The sequence below is a fragment of the Epinephelus moara genome, chromosome 4, assembly GCF_006386435.1.
Source record: "Epinephelus moara isolate mb chromosome 4, YSFRI_EMoa_1.0, whole genome shotgun sequence".
Taxonomy (NCBI): Eukaryota; Metazoa; Chordata; class Actinopteri; order Perciformes; family Serranidae; genus Epinephelus; species Epinephelus moara.
In genome coordinates, this window is record NC_065509.1 from 15,876,853 (window position 1) to 15,900,004 (window position 23,152).

A 23,152-nucleotide genomic window follows, 5' to 3' on the forward strand; every position below is an offset into this window, starting at 1 on the left:
AGAAATGAATGAGTTTCATTCACATCCTCAGATACACACAGGTAACACAAAAACAGCAAAATAACATTTTCCCCCATTCAGTTTTTGGCACGCATGCTGTTCATTCCTATCTTTACCATTCCAGATCATACAGATTTAAATTACATACAAAACTGCAAGTATAATTACAATCATATTTCTTTCTGTCAGCCCGCTACTGACTCATCACTCCCTCAAAATAATATTTAATATAGAAAGTGAACGTATCACCGTGTTCTACAAATGGCACTCCACAAATGTGGAGGCACTGTGCCCTTGACTATCCCCCTGCTGAAAGTAAGTCTTAGCCAATTAACAACGTCTTCCACTACATCTACACACACACACGCAAACACACATGTGCGTGCACTCACACACACCCAAACCTCACAGCTCATGGGACTAAACCTCATTAACTGCTCTGAGACAGACACTCTCTCTTTAATCAATCCTTTTCTAAGACTGCGCGCACATGGAGGAATGGTGACAATACAACACAAACACACACACACACACATATATAGGGGGAGAGAGAGAGAGAAAGAGAGAGAGGAGCTTAGATACATTCACACACAGATCTCCCAGAGAGAAAAACATGGTCATTTGCCAGGGTGATTCAACTCTAAAACACCCTAATTACATCGACAAAGCCACTTTGTTTTGGTGCTGGATAAAATGTGAATGATTTAGCATATTATTATTATGCCTCTGAAATATTAACCAACCCCGAGGGACTTTATCTGCTCTTTTAAATATATGCAAATTATTTTATTTTGGTTTGGTTTGTTTCCAGTGACTTTTGTGAATTGTGTTTGGATAATTAAATGAGTGCGTGCAGATGTAGAATCGCAGGCAGTGCCTACGCGATATGATGATCTGCCAGATTAGCATACAAAGTAGGAACGTCGCACCTCGACTGCTAATCGACTAACTTTTGTTTTCATGTCAACCTTGACCTATTTGAAGCATCCACCCAGTGTCTGGCCTTGGAGTGGGAATGTAAACGGACTTTTAATTGATAAGACTCATTTGATATTGTCCTTCATTGCAAACACTTCTCATTTCGCTTGTGTCAGGCTCTTTCAATTATGACTCTCACTCTATGTGCTTTTTCATGCAGCTCCACTGGATTGATGTTGTACTGGAGATCTATTACAGCTGTGGCTCTACACTGACTTAGCACCCTCAACATCGCCAGATTAGTGGGTGAAACAGTCTACTTCAGGTACAATCATCTCCTATCCAAGGTCGAGAAGTTCTTTCAGATGACGTAGTGGACCTGGAACAGTTGATGTGCAGAGCGCCAACATTTCAGCTCTGCCTTACTTCACTGATTGCCTTGTGAATCCCTGATGGGTTCCGCTTCGTACATAATCATTTCCCTAACATGGGATAATTTGATTCTATTACTCTAACAACAGCGCAAACAAATTGCCTACGTAATTTATTGTGCCAATAATAGCAAAAACAGATGTGGTAATGGTGCTGCGGCTCTCCACCCTCACATTTATATGGACTTAAACCAAACTGGATGTAATCATTAAAATACATTTATGAACACCCAGCTTCACGTTTACTTTAAGCAGTTTTCTGTGTCCAAACATGCATAATTATGGTCTGGCAAAGTGGTGATCCCCAGTCCCTGTTTCTTAATTCGACACTCTTAGGAATAAGGGCTCCAAAAGGGTTCCTACTGAGGAACCAAGGTTATACCCAGAAACACTCACTTCTGAAGAATCCCTTTTTTATTAAAGGGTCTTTTATGGGTTCATCTCTGAGACTAAGGGTTCCATTAAGCAACCTTCTTGGAAGAAAGAGAAATTATAGGTGTTTAAATATCCTCGCCCTTAAGTATTAAAACATCCACCCATGTCTCAATTGGTATTTTTGAAATGTAGATGTATCTGGAATCCCATCAATTAATTCATCTTACTTGTGTTTGCCATAGTAGATTTTTTTTTATCATCATTTCATTCCATACAAAAGTTAATAGCTTATCTGTATTTGAACAGACACTAGAATTGCTTAATGAATGGAGATACTGTCCTCTCTGCCAGTGAGCATCCTGGTAGAGTTGGGATCCACTGCGCCACTGTTATAGTAAAGGCTGCAGTAGTAGTAGTGATATCACAAGAAATATGCCCCCTAAAAACATGATTGTGATCCATGATTGTGGTGGATTTGGCTGAGCCCCATCAGCCCTGGCCCTCTAGGAGCATAATGGATGTGGTTCCCTTGGCCCCAGGCTAAAGTATTATATTAAACTATGATTAGTAGAATACAACTCAGTTTTCCGTAAACCCCCCTGGGTGGTTTTTAGATTTAACCCTTGTCATATAAAAGGGTTCTCAGTAGGATCGTCTGGGTGGGTTCTAGATGAATCTCTTAGGGTCTGTTCAGACCTGGTATTAACATGCATTTTGATGATCCGAACACAAGTGGACAGCCAAAACACATCGCTGTTAACACATGTCTATCATGCATCTCCAGCAGACCTCTTGTATTCAGACTTCATCATTGCCTACATCACTTACCTCAGAAGGTAAAAAAGCCCAGTGCACCATAATGACATCCACACTGAACTGGAGATATTGCTTTCAGCAGAAATCAACGTGTCTCATTCCATAGGGCAAAACGATGGACGGTCATGCAACACTTCGTCCAACTCATCAATGGGCAAGCTATAGAGCATTAGCCCCTTGTCACCGACACAACCACCATGGCCAGCATTGATGATGTCGTCCTTGTTGGGGACACATCAGGACGCATTAGACTAGAAAACTTACGTGGTCAAATGCATCCCAGACTACCTCAGCAAGTGGTTTGAGTGGTTGGACCACAGTGCGTCTTGGTAGTTGTTCATGCCTGTATTTAACGCTGTCCACTTGTGATCGGATCACTCAAGATGCATGCTAATACCACATATAAACAGGCTCTTTTAATATAAAAGTGTTCCCAGTAGCTAGGTTTTTGTTAGCACTCTTAGAGGGCGAAAACAATCTGTATAGAACTCCACAGAGGGTCCTGGGTGGAAACATGACACTATAGAAGGGTTCTCTGTAGGCCCTCTCATCGGGGGCTCTAGGTGTATATATTTCCAGGTATAACCCTTTTTATTGGGTTTTAGGTACAGCACTCTAAATTGTTTTCAGGTGGAACCTTTATAAAAGGGTTCTCTTATAGGAACAAGCTGGAGAACCCTATGGTTCTAGTTAGCACCTTTATTTCTAAGAGTGTAACACCCACACAGCTCCAGTTTTTTTTCCCCAAAAAAAGAAAGAATAACTGACTTTTTTCACAACTTCCCCTCAGCTTTTCCACAGATTTCTGTCTGCTTATCGTTTCCTGCGAGGAGGTTCAAGACACAAACAACGTCTATGTATCTCCCCAGTTGTGTTATCTTTGCTAATACTGCATTTCACTCCCCTACAGTATCTCATCGGCCCTCTCCTGTGCTCCCCCCCGTACGCTCTACCTCTCCATTCACTGGTGTTCCATATGCCCTCTAAAGCCCTCTGCTCTGTCCCATTTCTCCCATTGCCTCGGGTCCTTTTTGACACCCCTGGCATGTTAATGGGCCAATCAGAGACACTGTCCTTGAGAATCTCACTTTGGCTCATTTTCATATGCCCCCACCCCTTCTCTCTCAGATTTATAACCTCTGCTGCTTACAGCTCCAGATGTTTTGTTCTGTTTTTTACTCTCTGTAATTGCTAATTCAATCTGGTTGTAAAGGAGCAGATGCTCTCAGGACTTGAGCATACCTGTGTGGGACTCTCTGCATGCACATGTATGCTTTCTCGCCCATGTACAAAGCAACAGGATTTACTGTAACATCCTGACTCATAAACATAAGCCTCCACAATTACACCAGACTCATTTCCTCATGTAGGGGAATAAGACAACCGCAGTTTTAAGTTGCAAAGTATTGCACACTAGCATCAACTTCCATTATGCATTGAATTACTGTCACCTTTAAATCAACGCCGCTGAGGTTCGCTGGTTTAGCAAGACTGACAGTTGGCTTAGGAGCTCTAAACTGTGGTGGGAGCCTCTCTCATCAGCCTCTCCGTACTTTTTTTTATCATCTCCCGTCCTTTTTCTCACCAGGAAAAGTGGCGATCCAGTCCAGTTTAGAGAGAAAAATAAACAGACTGGTTATCCACAGGAATGTGAATGCTACTTTAGTCCCATTAGGAACATCTGCGTGTGTGGTTTGAGATCACAGCGGGTTGTCTTTGCAACTTTGAACATGTGACAAGTGGCCTCATTGTTTTAGCATATTCAATATCTACACACTGTGCCAGATATGCTCCGTGCACATACTCACATATCCATGCTGTACAAGCACATATTTACTACACATTTACATGAAAGCACACATAAATGCACACATCAGTCCTCGCTCACATGCCCACATGCACGCACCGCAGTGGACCTGTCATGTGTCATGGAGACAGGGGTCAGATACTGTGTGATGTGTGTGGGGGTTATATCGCTTGGGAAAAGGACTAAAGATCTTACCGGGGCTGCGAGAGGGCCAACAATAACAGCCTGAAATATAACAGCAGTGAAGGAACCCTCACTCTGACAGGAGGAAAGCTGGGCCCCATGCGAGTGACTCCACAGATCAGAACCTCTTCTGTGGGCACAGAGATGGGCGGGATCGTTAATTCATAGCTAATGTGCAAAACAAAGAACATTGTTTTCTAATGACATTGTAAAACTGCAAAGAAAAAAACGTGCAGAGTGTTTCAAGAGATTGGAAGCACATGTTCGCAGAGAAAGAATAATAGCGGAGTTGTAGAAGTCTTTTTTGTGCACATTCCCAAGTCGAGATGATGTTTCTGACCACATTTGTCATGGGAACTTCTGCCATGTAAACACACAGCCTCGACCCCCAGCGGTCAAACTGACTGACACACACACACACACACACACACACGCACTCGCTTGTGTGCAGACACTGAACACACTCACCCCCATGTGCAACGCTCCATTACCAGAGAAGTCAGAGTGCCCCCTAGTGCTGCTTTTGTCACAATTACATCATGTTTATCTGGCTTACTTTTTCATCTCCTTCAACTCAAAAGTTGTTAGTGACAACTTGGTCTCAGTAGACCAAATTGACGATCAACCGAAGAGCAAGATGATGAATGGATCGCAGTTATAAAATATGAAGTATCAAGGAAAGGCTGACATTTTTTTCCATATCTAAAGAGAGAATATGGGTCTACATGATTTCCTACAGAGAATGTTTTTGCCTCTTTCTTTCTGAATATTTAAACCGTGCAAAACAAAAACAAACTCAAAAGCTTTGACACCACAGTTTAACTGCATAAATATTGTTTGAGATTATATTTTTACAATTAAATTTCTGCCAGCTCCATTTTTTCTGGACTGCATAGTATGCCATATTGTATTTAAAACACACACACACATATACACACACCCCTGCATTCACACACACACGTGTATCCTATACATCAGTGTACAGAATTCTGATCTTTAAGGACACAGGGGTTTTTCAATCAAAGCTTTGATTGAATACTTTGCCATCCTCAGCACTCACACACTCACAAATACACACACATTGTTGACAGAGAGTGTCTTGAGCAACATCATTTACCACTTAGGCCCCTCCCAGAGGACCGTGCCATTCTTAATGCGTGGCAGATAGGTTGATAGCTCTGGTTTCTGTCGAGAAGTGCATGTCAATCAACAGCTCGCGTCAACGTCACTGAGGCAAAGTGTTTCTGAAAGATCTTTTTACTGAGTGCCTTTCTATCCATCCTCCTCCAACCCACACACTCGCACAGAAACACACTCACACATGCACAAACACACACACACATACACTCACAGCCATTTCCATCTCAGCAATCACTTCTCCCGGAGTTCTCCTCTTCGGACGTGTAACAGTAATTGAGGTTGCTCCCTTGGGTGCAGTGCATTCTGGGCTGTTAAGTGCTGTTTCTTGTTGTTTTTTTCTCAAATGGGTTGTATTTTGGCTATTGTGTTGTTTCTTCCTGCTCTCCTATAGAAGTGTAAGCCGTGGGCCATATTTACACGTATCATTAGAGAATAGAGACCCTGTTGGATGTAGGGCATCTGAGGGCGTATCTTGCCCACTGGAATATGAATCAATACGACAAACAGTCTTAATACTTTTTGTTTACGCCCAGTCACAGGAGAATTAAAAAAAAATTCAAGGTGGAAAAAAATCGTTCAATTCTTCCTTTACAGAAATTAACAATGGATTACCAATTTCTTCTCACTCATAAGTCGACTGTGCCTATTTAAGATGATGCTCAGGCAGTCAAGGGTGTTCAGTTGTTACGCTGACCTCCCTGCTCACCACATCAGGCCTGGCTTGAGTACACCCTACGACCTTTCTGCGCGTTGATGACGTTGTCCGTCCAGAAGAGGGAGTGATTGATCTGGATTGACACAAACAGCCAGTGCCTTGCCTGGCCTGTCACACAGCATCACTGGGTCACTGTAGCATGCCTGAATGCCAGATGAGGAGGGATGGAGAACACACAGGGTGGTGACCTGCTGATGAGGATGTAGGCCACAGTTTTGAGGAAGCTGGAATACATTTGGACAAAAGGAACAGGTTTCACAATAGAGTACTGTTAGCAATGTGAAGTGTGAAGTGAAAGCCAAAAATGTCATTTCAAAACGGAAACGAATATAAGTGAGGGTAAAACATCGGAAAAGTGTTTGTTTTGGATAATAAAGCCCAACCAATTAGATTTTTAAACACATTACATACATTGAATGGGATCCTGTAAAAAAAAAATTCCAAGAAAAAAAGTCAGGTACCAACAAGAAAAAGAAACAAAATGATTACAAAAAATGACAAAAAAAAGGGCACACTGACCCACCCACAGATCTACCTTAACAAAACAACTAAGAGGAGACATAAAATTACTATGAAAAGGGGAAGAACAACCAAAAAGAGACTCAAATTGACCAAAAAAGACACAAAATGACTCCAGAAACACACAAAATAATCACAAAATGATGCAGAACAAACAAAAGGGGCAACAAAATGATTACAGTGATACAAAATGACCAAAAAAGACAAATTACATTTTTTTTAAAACACATAATTTAGGCAAAAACATGAAATAACTACAACAAAAAGAAACCACAAAGTCTGTGTGTGTGTTTCCAATCCTATGTAGAAGAGGAGGTGGGGCCTTTTATATGTCTGTGCCCAGGGGCCCATTGTCTCATAATACGCCCATTAATATCAGTCATACTCAACTGAATACATGGACACTAGAAACAACAATATGTATCAAGATATATATATGCAAAACTACATTTTGACTGCCTCTTGGCTCAGAGAGAGGTAGTATTGTTGGACCACTTTTTCCAACAAGGATACATATTGGCTGTATGAACTGGGCTCTCAGGATATCTAAGTTTTTAAATCCTTAAAATCTACTTTTTTTCTAACCCAGTCGACCCCCATGGATCCTGGATGGGATTGTAGTGGTTTTGGAAATGAAGAACAGTTTAATCACACTGTTAACTGTTGGATAGCCTATTTGTGTACCGAGTTGAAAGCTGTTTGTTTCTCCGTTGAGTGTACTTACATTATCAAAGGTGGTGCCCGGTCACTAATTAGAAACTACAACTCCAATGCTGCTTTACGCAATTCTGTGACGTGACAGCGGCATTTCCCGTAGTAACCTTGCCTGTCCGCCTGCTGGTGCGTTTGCGCCTCCTGTCTTGAGAGTGAGGTGAAGAAGAGTTTACTTTCAGAGAGTTCAAGGTTTGGTTTCGGTGTTCGTGTGGAGTAAAGGGTTTTGTCGAGGCAGAAAGCCCATTTTCACGGAGCCAAGATGTTGAACATGTGGAAGGTTAGGGAGTTGGTTGACAAAGCGTAAGTATCACACAGCTGCATTACGTCTATTTCGTGTTATTTGTGCTCGTAGTTTACCTGTTTGAAAGAGACACGTACCCAAAACTTTGACGTCACGTCACTCGAACAAGTTAGCTAGCCCGTATGCTACTAGCAAGATAGTTAGCTGACTTTGACAAATACTGTTTGTCTCAAGTATGAATGCCTCTTCTTTGTCACCGTTGTTTTGCGAAGGCTTTCGGTTAGCGTGGGATAACGTTAGCAGTGTACTGAGGTCACTTTAGCTTGTTGTTTGTGCGGTTTGTCCGACAGTGCAAGCTAACTCACTTAGCAGACAAGCTAGCTAATTACCTAGCCTGCTGGCTAGGCAGCTAGCCGAGCCAGCTAAGCTAGTTTGACAGCTCCTGAGCTGAATAATCTGCGGGGAATGTTTATCTAATGATAAAAGCTAACCGTTATACGTTAACGCACATAATCGTACAGCCGTTTTTAGCTACGACTGTGTGGAAGTAAATACAGAACTTCATTGTAGAAATGTGTTACTCCCCGGCATGATTGTTATGGCACTTGTAGCTAAGTTACACCTAGTGTTACAGTAGCCAGACTGTACATTAATTCAGTTGTTAAACTTCAAGCTAAACCACGTGGCTGGATTACTTCACAGCCAAATTGTTTTGTTTGTCTTACACCCTAGACCGCTTGTCAGGTGGAACTAGTCAACGTTAGAAGGACAAAATAAAGTAAGAGTTGTCAAAGTGTCTGACGTACTGTTTCACAATACTGTCAAATATAAACACATCTGTTGGCTGCTATTTCTTTAATCAACTGCTGCAGCAACTATCAAGCCTTCAAATCTTTATTATATCACTACACACGGTAAAACTGTAACAGCAAAGAACAACAACATAAACAACAGTGCTACAACAGTGCACTTAATAATCAGTGACTAGTGATCCTGTAGTGTTTTGCAACTTGTTGGTGGATGTCCAGCTGCTAGATAAAGTTCAAGGATTTTATTTTACTTCAATTTTACACATTGGTTACTGTTTACCTTCCCACCAGGTTTGACTGGGAAGAAGAGGGAGTTTGGCAGGCAGAATGTAAAGAAAGTGACCATAAGCATGTAACATATGTACACTGCTTGTGCATGTGTCAGATGTGCGAGTCTTTGCATACTTTAATGGCTGTGTCAGTCCGTTACTGCATGGCCGGCAGCAGTAATGTAGTGCCTGAAATTATCTACCAGCCAGCACTCAACTTGAGCAACACCTTGGGGATAGTGTGTCTTTTGTTCTGCTTTGGACTCTGGTTTACTTTTAGCCACTAACTAAATGTGAGCATGCTGCTCTGTACTGTAGGGTTGTGGTAGGCTATTGCTCAATTATTCCTCCCGTCAAGGCTTTCATGGCTAATTTTGCAGACCCAAACAACAGGGTGTTTTTTTAAGTTCACCCAAGAAGGCATTCCTGCTGAATGCACTTGTCTCCCTGGAGTGTGACCTCTTGGAACATGGATTACTTTCATGAGAGAGAGAGAGAGAGAGAGAGAGAGAGAGAGACAGAGAGGGGAGCAAACCAAGAGCGAGAAAGAAGGAAGGGTTTGCGTTTTTAAGATTAAAGGGATGGGAGTTTCCATGTTTCTTTTCCTCCTGGTTTCTTTGAAATCAAGGGTGATGAAAGCGCTTGTGTTTTGTGACATTCAGATATCGTCACTTTCTGTATCAACTTAAATTGTAAATGATTTACATTAAGGGTTAACTTAGTTGTGAGTCATTCACACTAACATTGTGGCATAATGCACCATTTCCTGTTGTATGATTAAGGTGAGGTTTTTGCTAAGGCAGGATATGCAAGCAAATGTTTCAAATAGCTCTTGCAACGATTGAAAGCAACATGTATTGTATGAAGAATAAGATACAATTGGGTTAATGAGTAACAGACAGCAAGGGAAAATTTCTGACATGCAGCACTACAGCAGTCTAACGGAAATCTGCTATAGTCTGGCACTGTGAGAGAGTATCACAACTTCCGTTTTATCTGGCCGATATCTAGGACAGGATCCACGAACAGATAAGATGTTGCATCACTACATTATATCCTCTTGTGTTTTGAGTGTCATTCATGCAAGCATGAAACACTGTGCACTATTGGTAGCTAGAGAGACTCAGGATACTTACATTTAGGAACACAGCACACAAAATGATCAAAGAGACTAAAAACTACATGAACCCTCATCTAAAAATGATGAATACTTTATTAAACAAAGTAGTTTTTGGAACTAAAGTGTTTAATATGAAGAATATTGCCATCAGAATTCAGTTTGATAGAGGACGAGGCTTGATGTCTGTCCAGGATCTTTTACGTTAAGTTAATGTAACCCATCATCCAACTTCGAGCTGATTTTATCAGGTTCGAAAAAGCACCTGGCATGGTCATTTTCAAATAATTTTTTTGGCACAGACTACATTTTTACAAAAGAGAGTATGTTGTCAGAGTGGTAACCATACCCTGCAGCTTGCAGTAGTAGCACAGCCTTTCTCCATAACCACAGAGAGGGTGTATCTCCACCCATCAATTCAATGCTACTTTTTCAGGCCCTGTACATTTTATTGCTGATGTGGCAGTAGCGAGGGAGGGATGACGAGGCGCAGGGTTCAAATGTTTTGCCTCACTTCGTTTTGGCCAAAGCTGTGACAGGGCTCACTTAATTATTTAATGTTTTTTTAAATGTAGATTATATTTTTGTAGTTCTTAAAGAAACTTTTCATATTCACGCTAATAGACTAAAAATGAAAATGCCCCAAGGTCATTGGGCACAGAAAATGTTGTGGCTATATATGCTACACATACTCTTAGATCACGGCATTGGATGTAAACATACTGCTCCCCAAGCAGCAAGAATTTTCCAGATAAGCAGTTTGTCCAGTCATTGCTAAATATATATACACCAGATAACAGATTTATTAAATCTCTTTTCACAAATAATAGATAGTCCAATTGAGATTCAAAGTCTCTTTTACAATGGCGCCCTGTAGCGAAAATAATGTATCATAAATGGTCATATATCCTTTTTCTTTCTAGAATATCCTTTGCCTTGGAGATCCTTTGTTTTTTCTTTACACCTTTTATGACATACCCCCATTGTTTGCTGGCTGTGACAATTGTAGACCCACAAACAGAAGCTTACATTTATGTAGTCTGATCTGAACAGAATAGATACAGGCCAAAGTTTGGGTTTCCTTAGTTTGTTGTATATAATCATTTTCAATGTGTTCACAGGCTGCAAAACCCACTAACCTTGTTGAACAAGCTCTCTAGTTAGTCTGCCTGATATTATTAGAGAGCCACCTTATGTATTGTCAGTTTCTTCCCATTTTAGTTCCCTTTTTCTTTTCTAGTTTCTGACAGTGTCAACAAGCAAGAGCTCACACACAGTGAGCGGAGCCCTGTGTCACGCAGTGCCATTTGAGGTCTCCATTGTTGTGTTCATATTGAACGCAGAACTGCATTTGCTTGTTTAGTATCCTATTTTTGGTTTTGACGAGTGGTTAGATTCAGAGCACACACACACGCACACACACACAAGCACTCCCTATTGTCCCATTCTCATTCTGTTTAGCCTCTACAAGGACAAGTGGATGGGCGTGGCTGTAATAAGAGTAGTTTTCATCTATTGTTGCCTATGTTGTTAGTTGCCATTGAGGCCACATATTTTGAACTGAAATGCCAAATGCCATGTAGACATGAATAATGGAGTTATTTTGTTTTATTATCCTCCTGTATAGAACCAACGTGGTGATGAACTACTCAGAGGTGGAGTCTAAAGTCAGAGAGGCTACCAATGATGATCCCTGGGGACCTTCAGGACAGCTGATGAGTGAAATCTCAAGGTAAGGATAATTTGTAGTGTTGTGCATTATGTCCTGCTGAAAGCAACAAGGTTATTTGTACCTAAAATCAAACCATAGACAGATGATCTTAAAGCCCTTTTCAATTGCAGGGACTTTTGCAGGGACATTTTTTAGGAAATATACCTCCATTTTGACCATAGGAACATATTTTAAGCTTTGGTTTTCGGGCCCTGCCCACAAAAGTCTCTGTTTCCAAGGTAGTAGTTTTTCTGCCAGCCAGAAACTACTACTGTACCACTGTTGGCAGTACTGAACACAAGCCTCACAACTGCTACAAGACATACAGCACTCATTCAGACTGCTGCAATCAGTATTCAGGCAGAAATAGGAATCTTAAAATGTTCTGTTGTTGACATTTAAACGCTATTGTCTTTTGATGCCGACAAGAGACAGTGTGAAACTAAGTGTGAGATTAAAACATAACTTTGTAATTGTGGTTACATACTTCAGCAGAAAAGGAACTAGACAAACAGACAAGATCTTTGCTGCTTTGGAAATAGTCCCGACCTTTAGGTGTTTTTTAGATTTCCTTTCCACCTCAGCGCATCTCTTTCCCTTCTTTAATTCAGACATGACAGTAAAGTACAGTAAATTACAAACAAAACAATGACTGAACCTGCTCTAAATTTACAGTGTTGTTGTCTTGTTGCATGCAAAGTGACATATGGTGATGAACGCCACTTTTAGATCTTTTATTGGTCTGATTTGCTTAATTCTTGCAGTTCTTTGGACTCAGGGGATGCACAAACAGAAATATACTAAGGGAACCTGTAGCTCCTGCAATACTTATGAGTTTAGTTCCTGGGGCTCTCTAGTACAAAGGTTGAAACAGACTAACTGGTCCGATTTTTGGTTGCCATGCATTGGGATTTTAAACTCTTGTTGCCAAAAGGACGGTTTCTCCCTCTTTCTAATTTGTTTGTGAATGTTTCTGTAATCAGAGCCACCTTCATGTATGAGCAGTTTCCAGAGGTGATGAACATGCTGTGGACCCGCATGCTGAGGGATAACAAGAAGAATTGGCGGAGAGTCTACAAGGTCTGCCACAGTACTGTTGCAACATCATACATACATACATGCACACACAGATGCTTAATTATGACACAGGGCTGAACACCTAAACATTAAATACAGTTTTGATTTGACCTAAAACTTCGGACCAGACCCAACTCAAACAAACATGGCTTCAAATTGGAGCCCTTACAAAATAAGCTATCTTTTAATTTTAATGTCAAACGTTTTGCTCATTACTTACAGACAGGAATAATATATTTAAATAATTCACATAACAAAAATATTTGGCCTTGAATGGAAACACTTAGATACCTCACATTGTTACCATGTGATCCCGTTCATGGAAGAGAAATCACAGCTTGAACAGGTCAGCTTGACTCCATCAAGATTCTGTTGATAATTCAAGTCTCAGACATTCTTTGCTCTGTTGTGTGTCTCTATCTCAGTCCCTGTTACTGCTGGCCCATCTAATCAGGAATGGATCAGAGAGGGTTGTTACCAGTGCCAGAGAACATCTGTATGACCTCAGATCATTAGAAAGCTACCACTTTGTAGGTAAGTTGTCATTCTGGTCTTCCCTCTTTATCTATTCTGTCCTGTATACCATATTTTTCTTCACATGTCAGACGAGTAGTACCTAAGAATACTTGCTAAAGAAAAAACACTTTGCCTTTTCCATTTTGCTTTGATGCTGTGAGGCGCTCTCTACACCTTAGTATTGTAGTGTTTAATATTTATTCACAATAGCTTCAGTGTGAGCTGTAATGAAGGGACAGAGGCCCTAAGCACTGCTTAGTCCACAAACCCTTAAACCACACACTGCTCTAAAGCTGCTTTCACTCTTCCCAACCATGTGTGTATTTCAGATGTAGCTCACAAACTAAAAAAGGTATTGCCGGTGTGTGCCTGTGTGTGTTTGTGTGTGCATGTGTGGTTTCATTACGTTGTTAACACAAGAAGTTGCTAATTCAATAATTATATTAATGTCAATGTTTCTGTGTCTCCTCACTGTCTCTAGATGAGAATGGGAAGGACCAAGGTGTGAATGTGCGTCACAAGGTGAAGGAGCTGGTAGACTTTGTCCAGGATGACGACAGGCTTAGGGAAGAAAGGAAAAAGTCCAAGAAGATGAAAGATAAATACATCGGAGTATCCTCAGACAGTATGGGATACAGGGGTTACTGTAAGTCATTGGTTGAGTTATATAAATGGACTGATAATAAACAAAAACATTTGGGCTTAATTCATGTCCTCTTTTTCTTCCTTCTATTTGCTTTTCCACCTCCTTCAATTCCTCCCCTCCAGCGGGAGACAGGTACGACTCCAGCGACAGCCGGGGAAAGTGGGACGACGACTGGGAGAGAAATAAAGGACAATTCCCCTTCAGCGAGAAACTGGGAGAGATCAGCGACAAAATCGGCAGCACAATTGACGATACTATAAACAGATTCAGGAAGAAGGACAGAGACGACTCACCAGATCGATTCAGGTTGGAGACAGCAGTTGTCTCAAATGTTAATTAAAAGGCGCAAACCATGTTCCAAATATTAAGAAATGAGAAGCCCCCAGCACCAAAAGTCAAAATAGTGATATGAATCTTGCCTTCACTCTAAATCGGTTTTCTGAACCTGTCAAAGGCCCTTTATTCACAACGAATATATCTGTAGATAAAAACAATCCTTCCTTCAGAATATGGTTTGCATCTTATTGATTTATTTATTTATTTATTTGTCCCTTGACAGATGTTAGTAGTATGTTCAAAGAAATCCTTATCCGTATCCCCACATAAGTAGTTGTCTTACCTGAGTTCTCCTGTCTCCGTAGTGACAACGAAGAGGATCGGGGTCGCTCGTCTCACAATGGCCAGTCAGGGAAAGAATTCAAAGATGAAGAGGAGACTGTAACCACCAAGAGTGTACACATAGTCCAAGCAACAGAGACCACAGCAACACGGAAGAGAGGAGGGGTCCCGTCTAAGAAAGTAGACTTGGGGGCTGCAGCCAACTACACAGGAGATAGTAGCCCATCCACTACCACCAAACAGGTAGTAAGAGCATATCTAAACATATAAGATCAAACTTTATTGATAAGCGTACCGTTAGGCATGGACTGAGTCCTGATCTTTCTGTAAATGCTCTTTGTTCCAGCCCCAGCCAGCAGCCTCCCAGCCCAGCACCGCCCTAGCTGACCTACTAATGGTGGACACAACACCGAGCCAGCCTGCTGCTACAGGTATAATGTCACTAACTTCATGTAATACCCCGACACTTTGTGAACTGCACTTGTTGTTGCTGTTTTACAAGAAGTTGGCTGAGAAGATTTGGATCAATTTCTATGCTGAAACCACAAAAACGCAACTGATACCAGACATGTTCTGCATAGCTTAGCACCTTAGGGAAACAGCTGGTCTCTGCCCAAACTGAAAAACACACCTTCCAATAGCCTGTAATATGTTTTATTTACATGTTGTATATTCTTAGCAAACAAGCGAGGCACCAGCAAATCAAGAATAACCTTTTTGTTCCACGTTACAACACTGTAGAAAACAGGAAAGTCCACAGTGACTGCAGGACTAGAGTCTGCAGTGAGGCTGCCCACCTGCTGATGCTAGCTTCAGATTTTGGGGACAGCAGGGGGAGGGAGTTGATGTATAGGAACTAAGTGCACCAGATGTTTTTGGAGCAGTCCCTGGTGAATGGAGAGGGCGGGAGCGTTGAACAGATGTTGGTCTTCTCCACCTATCCACTGCCACCACCCCTCCCCTCCCTCCTACACGTCTGACACTGAAGGAATGCTAACTATGGTGGAATGACACCTGGAGCTCACTTGTTTAAAATTGATGTGTTTATGTCTATTTCTTAATGCAGACCTGATGAGTGGATTTGCTGACTTTTCCTCACCTGCTGCCTCCGTCGGCCTCTCCTCTGGATCGGGTTGGTTTCAAGACTTTTTTTTTTTCTTCTTTTTGTTAGTGTGTGCATGTGTGTGCTGTGCTGTTGCAGCCATACTGCTAGAATATTCAGAGAGATGCTGGGAGGAAGCCCTGGCCATATGGAGCCTGCTACCTGCTCTGCATAACAAGAACAGACACACATCAACTCCTGTTATGGATGACAAGGAGACAGGGACAGAGGAAGAAGTTGGGTGGGGGTGGAGGGAGCTGAGAGAGATTGAGAGGAGGGATAGAGACAACAAGCAGGGCCAGTTCAATGAAAATTTAAAACGTGGCACCAGTGGTCACTGAGAATGCCCTGGATAAAGCCAGACTGGCCTCACTGAAGACTCGACTGCTTATTCTTGATTGCTATGACAGGTTCAAATTTGCTTGAGTGACTTTTGTTTGTAGCATCCTGCAATTATTTACACAGCTCACAATACAAACATCACTGTTTGGATGGCAAATACAGACATTCACGCAACTGTCTTTTTTGCAGCAGCAGCACCTTCCTCGAGCAGCAATGGAGACTTCGGAGAGTGGAATGCCTTCCCTGGAGGTCAGATACCAGCATCCGCTCAGACTGTTGACACCAGTGGAAGTGACCTTTTTGGAGCCATGACAGGTCCTGCCGCTGCTCCCGCCCCCGCCCCAGTCGCAGCTTCAGGCCCAGGTCCTGCCTCTGCAGACCTGTTTGACTTGATGGGGCCAGCTCAGTCCCTCACCTCCTCCCAGAGCCTTAACTTTAGCATGAGCAGCACACAGAGCATGAGCACCACAATCCTGCCCCAGTCTGTGTCACAGGTATGCATGATTGCACTCATACCCACACGCATCCTTTCTTAATAATTTATTGATATACATATCATTACAAGACTCTTGAAGGGGGCTTAAATTATACAGGTGGAGACAAAATATCCTCTGGAAAATAACGATACACTTCATGACAGAACGATGCATTTTAGTGATTTTTAACACTTAAGGATAGAAATCTGTCTTACTTTTGATACATTTACAGTCACATATTAGTAAAAATAAAAGCAATGACTTCCAGCATACTTAATATAGAAGTCCATGGTATAGGTTGGCAGTCTGAAAAGCATCCGAGGCACTCTCACTGGTGGTGAACATCCTTTGTTAATAAATGGATAACCAAGAGAATCGATATAAAATGCACTGGGGACAGGTGCTTACTTTAAGAGGTCATGTGACATGAGTCACATGGCACATTAGCACCACTTGAAAGACATGACAGTGAAAATAACAGAGACAATAGCTGTGTCTCAATTCAGGGACTGCAGCCTTTGAAGCCTTAGCGGTCAACGACAGCCACATCCGTTGAAGACTGCATCAGCCAAACACAACGGTTTCCGAAATGGGACAGTCTGCGAAGGATTTCCTAATTGCATCATCAGTTGTTGTCGCTCTAACCTGTTGGCATTCCATAACAATTATAACAATATAATTTCAATAACATTTCATAACACCTAGCAACCAGCTGCACTGGATGAAAGAAGGAGTAAGCTAGTAAGTTATTTATCCCTAAATCATGGACCCAGAGATTGTTGTTATATTTCTTTTCTTAATTTAATACTTGAGGAGGTGATTTGATTTAATATATTTCAGGCTGATGGAGGAACATTTTCAGATAAACTTACTAGATTAAGATTGTTTAGCTGTGTGCTTTTAGCTAATAGTAATGTTAACAACAGTTAACTGTTAGCTAGTTAACAACTGCTAATCTTCACCGGTGCGGGATGCATCATGGGATAGGGTGGGCCACGAAGGACTCATCTGTTGCATCCTCCAAATTCTGGAGGATTTGAAGGAGCCTTCGCGCTTTTTTGACGCAATCGGTCTTCAAATGCAGCCTTCCAAGACTGCAGACACGGGTTATGTGAACATATACAGTGACTGACTGACATATATAATTTTTAAAAAAAAATAGAATTGCAAAAATCAAATTAACGTCACAATGACAATGAAAGTGAAACACAGTGATAATGAATTAAGAGCTAATATATACTTTAACATGTATTGGATTTTTTTGTCAGATTGTCCTTTAATTTTATTTAGATTTTTTTTTTTTTTTTTGTTTCTTTCTTTGTTACAGTATATGTTAGCTCTTATTTCATTTATGCTCTTTCAGTTTGACCATAATTTCACTGTTTGTGATTCAGCTTCTTTTTCTGCTATCATATACTGTATGTCAGTCAGTCAGTCACGGTACATGTTTACATTTTTTCTGTGTATCTTCACCGTCATGTCTTTCAAGGTTTTTTCTGCAAGTGGGCACTACTAACATGCCATATGACTCATGTCACCTCTTGATGAGCTTTCTCTTGATGATTTGTACTTAGAAATCAGAGTGTCTCAGCTGCTTTTCAGACTGCCAACCCACACCATGGACCTTTACATTAAGTAAGCTTAATGTAAGCTTGACAGTCATTCTTAAAAAAAAATCTCATTTGTCTACTTGCCCTATCCTTGAAGAGCATCTGATTTATTTATTTTTTTACAGTCACCAACACCTAGATTGTTGACCGTGTTGATCCAGTGCAGCACTCCCTATTTTCTGTCCAGCCAAATATCAGTATTGGCCCAAGAAAATTACTCTGGTTCTAGATACAAATTGTACTGTCATCAATTTAGAATATTGTTTAAGCCAATGTTGGGTGCCATTTTTACATTAAAATTGATGTTTATAATCTTCTCACCCCAGGCTTGTTAATTTGGCCTTGGCCATTGAATGTGAATGCTATGAGTAATATACTGGCATATCCAAGTAAAGACAAAAACCCTTTAACCATTTTATGCCTATGCGTAGGCTGCAAATATATTGGCGAACAATGAGAGTAATTTAATACTTAGAGTAGCGTTCCAGTCCAGAATTTAAAAGACTTGACACGTTTACTCCTGCTTTGTGCTGCTTCTGGACCACATGAGTCAGTATGCCTGTGTGATAAAGACATACCTCGTGTGATTGAAAGATGGAGGACAGGCATGATGGTGGAGGGTTAACATGCAGCCTCACCAGATGCTCATCTCCCCCAGAGACCGCCCACTAACCACCCACTCCTCCTGTTACTGACACACAGAATGAGAAGAATCAGTTTTGAGTTACAAAAACATTAAAAACCCAACAAGAGCCTGTGGATGTCTACTGTATTTCCATGTTAAAAGGTTGTTGACCTAAAAAAACTCATTCTTTGTTGCACTGGGAAGACGCCCACCGCTCCCTTTTACTCTAGTTACTTTAGATGGTAGGTTTTAATGAGCTCAGAAAGAGACAGTAGCAGATTTCTCTAACGGTATCGAGGTTAAGTGGGGGTTTAAGGCCTTGAATCAGAAAAGGAACTGTATCTTTTCATCATGCATTTCAGTATTGGAGCTGTTACGTATCTCATCACTGCATATTTCCGTGATTTTTAGCGTGGCTCATCTCCTTCTCTAAAATTGTATCTGTGCTTGTCTTTGTCTTTGCCAGCCGCTCCCGAACATGGGGGGTCCTCTACAACCGCAGTCTGTGCAGCCCCTCCAGCCTGTGCAGCAGGGAGTGGCCTCTCAGGGTGCCGGAGCCAAAGCAGCCCTCCCCTCCACTTGGTCTGACCCCTCAGTTAACATCAGCCTGGACTTTCTGGGCCCAGGCATGCAGCCACCCAAGCAAAACCAGCCCACCCTCAATACCCTCCAACACGGTGAGAGTAATGGTAGCTCTCCGTCAAAGCACCCCATCAATCAAAAATGATTTAAAATTTGGCATGTTTATTTATTTCATTTGTTCTGTCATTTCCAGGCAACCCGGCACCTGCCAACATGCTCTCCCAGGGATTTTCCGGTATGAGCCTTGGACCTACAACAGTCAGACCGCCTGCAAATCCTATGATGCACCCTGGTGCTGGCATGGGAATGGGAATGGGAATGGGCATGGGAATGGGGATGGCCCCCAACCCGGGCATGATGGGCATGGGCATGAACATGGGGATGCCACAGCCAGGTATGACCATGGGGATGCCCAGTGCTATGGGAATGGGAATGGCAATGAACCCTTCAATGGTCGCACAGCCCAAACTCGACGCATTTGCTGACTTCGGCAACTTTGGAAAGTGATAGAGCGGGAGAGCAAAGATCATCTGGTGGAGTGGTGTTGGTCTCTCTCTCTCTATCTCTCCGTCCATTGGTGAAGGATTGTTACGAGCTGCAAACAAAGAGTACTTGAATAATGTCAACTATCACAATACCAACACCCTGCAATCTCATCTTCTTCTTTTTTTTTTTTTATAAAAGAAATGCCGTGTACTGATATGGATCTAAATGAATGAATGTGTTGTTTGAACCAATGGTCTGTCTGGTCTTGGGTGACGGTCCGACACACACTGATGTCAGTGTGCCCTGTTGGTTTCGTATGACTCAGTGAGAAGAAGGAAGAGTGTGCCACCAAGAGAATGTCAGAGGGGATGTGCTTTTTATAACCTCAATCAAGTGAAATCACCAGAATAGCAAAAAAAAAAAATCAGTAGCTGCATTTTTTTTTTTTTTTTTTTGTGAAGATTATTTTGCTGAATAAGTTTGAATAACATGATCAGCCATTTTAACTTTCTAATGTACATTTAAGAATGTTGTTACCTCTTTTTTTGTCATTGCTCTTCCTTTGACCTGTAAATAGAAATCTGGAGCCCTTTACAAATAAGTTATGAAGTTCCTATATGAGAGGCAGTGACAGTGTGTATCATACAGACCAAATCTGATATGAATCAAGACCCACAACAACAAAGCACATTGACACCTTCTATTTGTACATAAGCGTCCACACGCTCCAGATGTGACCTGTCAGTGCTATAGTTAAAGTAATGAACGAGTGTTTGGAGTGAAGGCTGTTAATTAATTTGAGGGGTTTCTTCCCTCAACAGACCATCATTTGTGGCCTTTCTTATTGCTATATATATAAATATATCTATATATTTTACTTATGAAGAATATTATAATCAGTTTGCATCCAAATGAGATAATCAGTAGGTAGAAAAAGCCTCGCACAGGGGTCGTGGGTTCTTTATTACAGCAGAGTGCCTGAAAGACGTTTGCCTTTTCTCTTCAGTTAACCTCTTTGAAGGAACCAATGTGACTGTGCAGTGTTGGACAGCTACCAAAACGGAGCTTCTCTACCATGTACAAACATCTTGTGTTTGTAATAATGCCTCAAGCCAAGCGTACTGTCTGTGATATCAGATGCAATCGTTAAAAATCACTTCACTTCTGTGTTGTTTGTCCCACGCACACTTTTATGGTTCCGCTCTATTCAGGTCAGTGATAACTTCAGGGCTCAGAAAAACACACAGGATGAAAACATACTGAGCTCAACTTTAACTCAACACCTTCAAGTGTTGATGCAGACTGTTATTGCATCATGCATCCATCTGTTATGTGTTAAATATCCAGCAGTGCATTTCAGTAAATGCTGCCCTTTCACCTTCCATCTTTTTTTTTGTTTTTGCATATTAAAAACAGCAACTTTGAAAAATAGTGTTTCTGTCATAGCCGTCATCAGTGAAAGTATGTTTTGCAACTTATCAGGAATATTGTAAGAGGAAGCACTTTTACCAGTTGGGATGCAGTTTATACACACCCAGTACTTTATGGTGGTTGGATGAAGACGTGTTGTAATGAACAATTCCATTCAGCTGTACGCCCGCTAACTGATCAGTTAGATGTACAAAACATTGCTCTTCTGTGGTTCAAGTGCCTGCCCGTGGTTGCCTCCTGACCCTTGTAATGAGCGATAAGTAAATCTCGGCTGCCTGGCATTTTTGTCATGTCAACGATTAAATAAATAATTCACTGACCAGAGGAGAAGGCAGTGGATGCTGCAGCCCCCCTGAGAGGATTGAAGTTGTGCTTTCCTGCTCTCCCAAGGGCTCAAGAGGCGGAGCACACTAACACATAGTAGCCTTGTGTCGGAGTCTGAAGCATTAAAATGACCAAAATCTGTTTGCTGTTTTTTTTGTTTTTTTTTTCTAAAATATATCAGTAGAGGTTGTTTTATTCATTTCGTTTTCTACTTCAGATTGTTTTGATCTTCTCTAAAAAAATGGGATTGTTACTGAAACACTAGCATATGCAAATGTACAAAAAAAAAGGAAATCCTTTGAGAAAATTAAATTTTGCATTATTCCCATTTTGATTTGATTTACACATCGATTCTTTATCTACAACATTAAACAGTTGATTGAAATTTGTTAATGGTGTGTGTTATTTGGTGCGCTGTGTCATTAGCCTCATTCAAAAGAGCTTCAAGCAGCAAAAGTGGAGCCACCGCGCTCGACTTTGAAATTGCATTTAGCTAATGCGAGTTTGTTAACTTCATTGTTTGGGGTAATAAAGAGAGGTCTTTGATAAACACGCATATTGACAATTTATTAATAAGGCAGGGAGCCAGGAGAATAAATGGAGGGAAACTAACAATACAGCCAATAAATGAGTATGATGGATACCAAATCCATAAGTTGCAAGCATCTAATATATATCACAGTGCATGTTAGGGCGGCAGCTAACAATTACTTTCTTTGTAGATTAATCTGTAAATTGTTTTCTTGTTGAGTTGTTCGGTCTATAAAATGTCAGAAAATGGTCAATCAGTGTTTCCAAAAGCCCAGGATGATGTCCACAAACCAAAGATTTTCAGTTTACTGTCACAGGGGAGCAAAGAAACCAGGAACATTTAAGCTGGCTGGAATCAGAATATTTTGACTTTTTTTTTCTTTAAAAAAATTACTTGCCAAATAATAGTTGACAACTAATCAATCATTGGTTGCAGCTCTATGGCATGTTGACATACAGGAGTAGAAACTAGATCACATTATGGGCAGCAGATGTAACAGCAAACAAGTAAACTGCTATAAAACACTGTTGGAATATGGCAATATCTGACACTTCCTGTGACAGGTGCAGCAGTGAACGCAACAGATGCTTCGAAATGTCAACCCTTCATTGCTTTAAGCTTTTGTGTGATAACAGTTGAATTCTGGGTGATAACACAAAGAACTGTTGATACTTTTTGCCCTTTAATATCCATTTCACTAATGAAATTTACAGTTTGCCCTAATGAGATGGATGGCCTGATTACTGTGGTATAATACACTCAAGAGAAAGATCGTGTAGTCTAATTGTGGCCCGCCTCTTTACCACCAGTGCTGCCTGCGCCCTTCTCATACTGTATCAGGGTTTGTTGGAACACACTGGTGTGACAAACACAACGAAAACACAGCTCGCATTAAACAATTGACCCCATTTTCACTCTCTGGAGAGGAAGACTGTTAAATGGGCTACACTAATAATATATATGAAAAGTAACAGTATACAGATGAACAACAGCTCACCTACCGCTGGAATTTGTCCTATT

General features: G+C 41.3%; 1 protein-coding gene across 2 annotated transcripts; it reads left to right on the forward strand.

Moving 5' to 3' along the window:
* Window positions 1-7,739: 7,739 nt before the first annotated feature.
* On the forward strand, window positions 7,740-21,993 carry clint1a (clathrin interactor 1a). Of its 2 annotated transcripts, none has more exons than XM_050041784.1 (12): window positions 7,740-7,918; window positions 11,682-11,786; window positions 12,749-12,845; window positions 13,268-13,376; window positions 13,840-14,004; window positions 14,127-14,310; window positions 14,646-14,865; window positions 14,969-15,053; window positions 15,689-15,754; window positions 16,259-16,560; window positions 19,244-19,454; window positions 19,553-21,993. In XM_050041784.1, exons 1-12 carry the CDS (start codon window positions 7,878-7,880, stop codon window positions 19,864-19,866), a joined length of 1,899 nt encoding a protein of 632 aa, XP_049897741.1. In that variant the 5' UTR covers window positions 7,740-7,877; the 3' UTR covers window positions 19,867-21,993. The 2 variants fall into 2 exon arrangements, with proteins under 2 accessions (XP_049897741.1, XP_049897740.1); XM_050041783.1 differs by having other exon boundaries at window positions 7,741-7,918; window positions 16,256-16,560.
* Window positions 21,994-23,152: the final 1,159 nt, after the last annotated feature.